At 41.8% G+C, this 6,529-nt stretch overlaps 1 protein-coding gene across 1 annotated transcript in view; it reads left to right on the top strand.

The window, feature by feature from the left end:
- DOCK5 (dedicator of cytokinesis 5) overlaps positions 1–5,270 on the top strand; it is a 166,112-nt gene extending 160,842 nt beyond the window's left edge. Inside the window, exons 48-51 of the mRNA XM_011360348.2 lie at positions 2,006–2,174; positions 2,866–3,004; positions 3,894–3,997; positions 4,602–5,270. Coding sequence (XP_011358650.1) covers positions 2,006–2,174; positions 2,866–3,004; positions 3,894–3,997; positions 4,602–4,706 — 517 coding nt within the window. The 3' untranslated portion in view covers positions 4,707–5,270. The remainder of the gene's footprint in view (positions 1–2,005; positions 2,175–2,865; positions 3,005–3,893; positions 3,998–4,601) is intronic.
- Positions 5,271–6,529: the final 1,259 nt, after the last annotated feature.

The raw sequence follows: 6,529 nt of genomic DNA on the forward strand, positions 1-6,529 counted from the left end.
TTTATTATATTCTCTCTACTTTTTTTTATGTTTGAAATTTTTCATAATAAAATATAAAAATGTCTCTGCCCAGTTATCCCCTCCAAATATCTTGTTTGAATATTTACGTATTTAATAACTAGTGATACTAAATTTCCAAAAATTATTTGGACTAATTTTTTTCATGAAATACCTGGTTACAGACTTTGACAAGTTTAAAAAATTGAGCTACTCATATTTTTCTTCTTGATTTTTAAAAGCTCTCATATTAAAGATATTTGCCATCTATGTACAGCAAATAGTTTACTAATGATGCTTTCTGCTGAACAGAAGCTTTAAATTTTTGAATACTAAGATCTGATAGCTGTTTTAAGATCTGATAGCTTATTCATATTAAAGATTAGGGATATTTTTACAGGCTTTATTTTTTACAGCAGTTTTAGTTGTCCAGCAAGATTGAGCAGAAAATACAGAGATTCCCCATAGACCTCTGTCTCCCATATGCACAGCCTCCCCCATTATCAACACCCCCCACCAGAGTGGTGCCTTTGTTACAGTTGATGAACCCATATTGACACGCTGTTATCACCCAAAGTCCACAGTTTCCATTAGGTTCACTCTTGGTGTTGGACATTCTGAGTTTTGATAAATGTTTGATGACATGTATTCACCATTGTAGAATCATTTCACTGTTCTAAAGATTCTCTGTCTCTGCTTATTCATCCCTCCAAACTTTATTTAGGAGCAAAACCTACTAATTTTTAATCAAACCAGGGCTTATTAAATACCCATTCAGAAGCTGTAAGCAATACCCAGTATAAAGATATAACATCTTTTTTTTAAAAATTTGTCATATTTTTTCCCTCTCTCTCTGTCTCTCCCCCTCCCACTGACCCCACTGTACCATTTGAGAGTAGGTCATAACATACTATAAGAACAGGCAGATTGTCTTACATGCCTATAAATTTGGGAAATTTGACATTGACACAGTACTTTAAGCTGCAACCCATATTCCAGTTTTGTCAGTTGTCCCAATAATATCTTTTATAGCAAGTTCTGGTACAGGATCTAATCAGAATCACAAATTATATTTAGCCGTGTCTCTCTGGTCTTTATTCTGAAATAGTTTTCTTTCCTTGCCTTTCATAATACTGAAACTTTTGAAGATTACAGGCCAGTTATTTTATGGAATTTCCCTTCATTTGGGTTTGTCCAAAGTTTCCTCATGCTTAGGATTCAGGTTATACATTTTTGTGTGATGTTGTGTTCTTTTTCAGTATCATATCCAGAAGCACATAATGTCTATTTGTCTCTTATTAGTGATGTTAATTGATCATGCAATTAAGGTTTCGTTCATTTTATTTTCTTTGTAGTAATTGTTCTTCCCTTTGTAAGTAATAATTTTGAGAGAGATATTTTGAGACTCTCCTGTTTTGCATTAAACACTTTCTATATGTGATGATTCTTGAATCAGCTTTTACTACTATGCTTGAAAATCTATTACTGTAATTAAAAAACATTTAAGGAACACTCTTACATGCTAGGCAGTTCTAAGTATTTTATATAAACTTTGTGAGATAAGGTTCTTATCTATTCTTATCCTCATTTTATGGGTAAGGAAACTGAGGTATGACAAGGTTATCTGCCCAGGGTCACCCAACGAGTAAGTGTCGGTAGGATTTGAACATGGCTGTCTGGCTCCCAAGCATGTACTGTTTGTTATCCACGACCTAAAGCTGACTATTCATCTTCTACTGTATGAATTCTGTCTTTGCATGTAGGTTTAATAAGACCTTCTCTTCCTGTGATAAGATAGTCACTAATATTTTTTCCCATACTTTGATGGTCTCATTTCTGTATACATACAAGATGTTCAGTTGGCAGCTGCAAATTCAGATTTAGAACCTGAGAGGAAAGTCACAGGTTAGGATTAGGTTGAGGAGTCATCACCCCTTGTCTTTTTGGAATAAAGTTTGACTGTCAGGTGATCAGTGTTTTGCAATTTGTCCGTGTTCTTGGCTGATAGGTCAATGCTGGAGCCACTTCTGGAGCGCAGGGCCTCGTCAGGTGCCAGAGTTGAAGATCTGCCCCTCAAAGAGGACAGTGAGAACCGGATCAGCAAGTTGAAGAGAAAAGAATGGAGCCTGAGCAAGTCCCAGGTCATTGCAGAGAAAGCGCCAGAACCTGATCTGATGGTAAAAAAAAAAAAAAGAAAAGAAAAGAAAGAGAGCAAAAGTACCAGAGGTTTCCCAGTGCGTTCCCTGCAGACAGACGTCCCATCATTCACTTTATAGCTCTGAGTCACCAGATAGAAGCCTGTCCGCGGCTGTCTCAGAACTCGCAGCCTGTGGTCGTGTCAGATCTCAGACTGTGCTAAGAAAAGCACGTACAGCGAATCTGAGTCCCTGAATCAATAATGGTGCAAGATCCTGTACCCACAGTGTAAACATGTGGGTTTATGCTTGGAATTTGTGGTTCTCGCCACCATGTTTCATGAGTCAGTCCACGTATTGTCATTTCTCTTTTTTTAACTTAAAAAAAAAAAAAGGTACTTTTCCTTCCATAACCCACATCAGGTTGTTAAGTGTGGCAAGACCAGCTTTCCCTGAGAAGCAGAGTGGCTCATTTCCAGCCTAAATGACACAATCCAACTGTGGTCAAAATCAAGTCCATAGCTGACCAGAAAATAATCTATGGTTCAGGGATGGTCTGTTAGTGTCTCTGACAGGGTTCCCACCACATGACAATGGGGTAAGCTTAAAAATGGCTTCTGGAATTATGCCCTTTAATAAGTTTCTGCTCAGCAGATGAGGTTATTCAGAGCGCTGATGAGCTCAGCCTTCCTCACCGTGAGAACGTTTCCCTGTTTCCCCACCCCCATGCTAGAGCCCAGCCAGAAAAGCTCAAAGGCCAAAGAGTCTCCAGTTGTTGGACAATCGGCTGACACCGTTTCATGGTTCTTCACCTCCTCAGTCAACACCCTTGAGCCCACCTCCACTCACTCCTAAAGCTACCAGGACCCTAAGTAAGTTTTCCTATATATAAATTCCTTATATTCGTTTTACTGGGAAATGGAGTGTTAAATTGATTCAATTCAATGGTAGTGGATATAATGCAGTTAGACTAGAGTTAGGCAGCGACTCCTCAGGTTTGCTAGGACTCACTGAACTTTTCTTTATAGTGATCCAAAGGGTCTTACTTCCCTTTTTCAATTATGAAGGTATAAATGAGGTAGATCTGGACGAGGACCAGGTAGGAAGCAAACATTTTATGAACTGTACCTTATATAGAGAAGAGTTCATAATAAGGACAAGAAATAGACCCATTCTATAAACTACTTACGGTTCAGGCTTGGGGAATCAGCAGTACACACTGCCTGAGAAGAATTACTAGGTTCTCTTGGTACAGAGCAGGCCTGGTGGGGTGTTGTCGTGCCAGATGGGAGACAATAGTCGACCAAGAGTTAGTGATAATCAGATAAGATTTCCTGGAGGAAGGGGATATTGCACCCTTTACGTGAGAACACTAAGACAGTTCAGTGAAATTTAACCAGTATTTACTGGCCACCTACCATGTGTCAGACATTTTTCCCAAACACTTGGGATATATCAGAGAGCAGGGTAGTACCCTAGGTTCTAGAAAATGTTCTCATCTTCAGCTTAGTAGTAAAATCCCTGAACAAAAATGGAATTTTTACCTCAGAACTCCTTGTGAAGCCTTCTGGTGAATGAAGGGTGCTTCATTTGTCACAAAGGGGAAGAGGTCTTTTTTCATTCTGTCCACAGAAACCATAGGATATGAGCTTAGCAATTCGATTGACCAGGTTGGTTCAGGCGTTACTGTGGCAAGTAGAAGTTCTGTGAGATGCTTTGATGAATTCTTCTCTGTGCCTTCATTCACTTGTATCATTTTAGGCTCCCCATCTTTGCAGACAGACGGGCTGATGACGGCTACGGCGCCCCCTCCCCCTCCCCCCAAAAGCAAGCCCTATGACAGTAGCCAGAGGAACTCCGAGGAGGTAGGGGAATGACAGCTGACACTGGGGTCAGAGACCGCCACTCACGGGAATGCAGCCTTGGATTTTCCCCGCTTTTTAGTGGGCAGCTTTTTCTGTAGACTTGTCACTCTAATCGATTCTTGGTTTATTCCTGAAACCATAAAAGATAGGATAGTTTTTAACCGGAAAGAACAATATGCAAGTATTGCCTGTTCATTTGATTGAAGGTCAGGCATTTCTCTGTACCTCGCCCTGGGAGCAGGTACGTGAAATAAAAAGTTCTGGTTTATATGTGAAGAGTTCACGTCTTCTGAGTGAGTGACAATCATTCTGGAATGGTCTCTGATGGGTTCCCTTCATTCATTCAACAAATATTTATAGAGTGCCTACTTAATGTGTGCCAAGTACCCAAGTTTTGGGATATAGCAGTGTCGGTGTATATCAGAGTAACTCAGAGTGAACAAGGAAGTATAAATCATTCTTATTTCCCCTTTCACCTGGCAAAGGCTGTGTATATAACTCAGGTCAATTAAAAGCTAAAGCAGAATGTTAGAAATGTGGAGAAGAAGGCAGAATTGGGAAGAAAGATAAGACTAATTTCTACCTCTGTGTGTCTGCCCCTCAGATTGCTCCCCCACTGCCTGTGCGAAGAGAAGCCAAAGTCCCACCCCCGCCACCTCCCAAAGCTCGGAAATCTGGCGTCCTTTCTTCTGAGCCTGGATCCCAATAAAGATCTTATCCTCTTTCTGAAATTCAAAGTGCCTGGGACAGCTGACGCCCGAGAACTGGCCTCCAGAAGGCAGTGTCCTCATCACGCCAGCCCCAGCCGACTGCCTTTCCTGCTCTGGGATGAGGTTCACTAGCTCAAAACTGGGTGTCCTTTTGAAATCTTCTGCTTGATCAATGCCTGAGGCTATGCCACGTCTCCACTCCTCGGGGAATTCCAGAAGTAGCCATATCTTGTGCATTTTTCAAAGGAGAGAGCGCCCTCACCATTCTAAAGTTTCAACCTCTGGCACAGAGCCCCGAGGCCTACGACAGCCTGGATAAGTTCTTCGGTGATGGTGGTTGTGGAGCAACCCTAGTAACCTAGTCCTTGGACGGATTTCGCGCTTTGCTTCTGAAAAGCTGTGCTCGAGGCTTAGTTTTCTCTTATGGACTTATGCTACCCCATATAACATACTGGGAGAGACCGATATCAAGTACTTTGGTAGCTGAAATCATACCTTTCTAATGTCTACTGTGTCTCTTTGAGGAAAAGAATATCTTTTTAATGAAGATTGGCTGATTTTAAGTGTGCATGGCTGTCATTATTGAAAAGCCATGGACTCCCATGACCCCTGAGCTTCAGCTTCCCCCAACCTGTACCCCCTGGTGGCACAGGGAAGCTGTCCCTGCCCCTTCCAGGAGTCCCTTACATTCCTAATGGCCCTTCCTGCACGGCAGTCGCCCCGTCCTGCTGTGGACTCTTCTGAAGTTCTTTCTTTTGCACACACAGTTTCTTGTCCTGTTACCTCCTCTGAGCTCATATCACTGGATATAAGGGACTTAGGAGCCCGGGTTCAAAAGCTTCTCTTCCAGACCCCATGTGAACGGCTCGACAGCCCTATCCACATCCGATTTTACCCTGGAGAATACAGTGCAATATTTCCTTTTGATTATTTATTCCTCTTGACTGTAGATTTAATTTGATTACGTGTTTATGGTACTATTATCAGTACTCCTTTCAGAAGAAAGAAATGGGGTGATTCAGATGATGAAATGTTACCTACACGCACACAAACAGCCACACACAAGTAAAGATGTTTTGAGCTGGAAGGGCCTTAAAAGTCATATAAACAACCCCTTTATTTTGCAGATAAAGAAATTGAAGTTGAACACAGAAAACCCTACTACAGATTCTTACTAATAACTCAGCTTGCTCATTGAGGCCACACCCAGATAACACAGATCTAGAAGACAACCCTGATGAGCTTTTAACTTCTACCCTTAGGCCAAACAACAGTGGAAAGGGCCCAGATATTTCTGTACTGCTTAGGTGTTTATGGCCAAGTAGACACCCTTTAGACTGTGGACGCCCTAGGTCACCATGGGGGGTGCTCACCAGGTCTCTTCCACAGTCTGGCTGATCCCCTTTCCTCTGAGACAGAGAGAGCAGAGAGAGAAATTTCACCTCCAAGAATTTGGATCTGCTTGTCTGCCTCTGTGTTTGTGTGCCTGTCCACTCCTCTTTTGAGAGAAACATATTAATTCATCACGGGGTCATGGAAGTAAAACCTCTGAGGTGTGTGTCCTGCATTCCTCAAGAAACGAGTATGAATATTTAAAAATGATGAAGGAGAGTTTAGTCTTCGCTCCACCCAGGAGAACCTGCAGTGCTAGTATGATGGGAAGAACCTGGGTGCTGGAAGTAAACCCGTTTGGTTTCAGATCATCCCAGCTATGTCATCTGTGAACTTTGCAAACGCCTTTAAATTATTCGGAATTTTCTGAGCTTCCATTTCTTCACCTTTCAAAATGGGGTTCATACCTGCCACACAGGTTGTTGTGAGG

This window comes from Pteropus vampyrus, unplaced genomic scaffold (genome assembly GCF_000151845.1).
Source record: "Pteropus vampyrus isolate Shadow unplaced genomic scaffold, Pvam_2.0 Scaffold53, whole genome shotgun sequence".
NCBI lineage: Eukaryota > Metazoa > Chordata > Mammalia > Chiroptera > Pteropodidae > Pteropus > Pteropus vampyrus.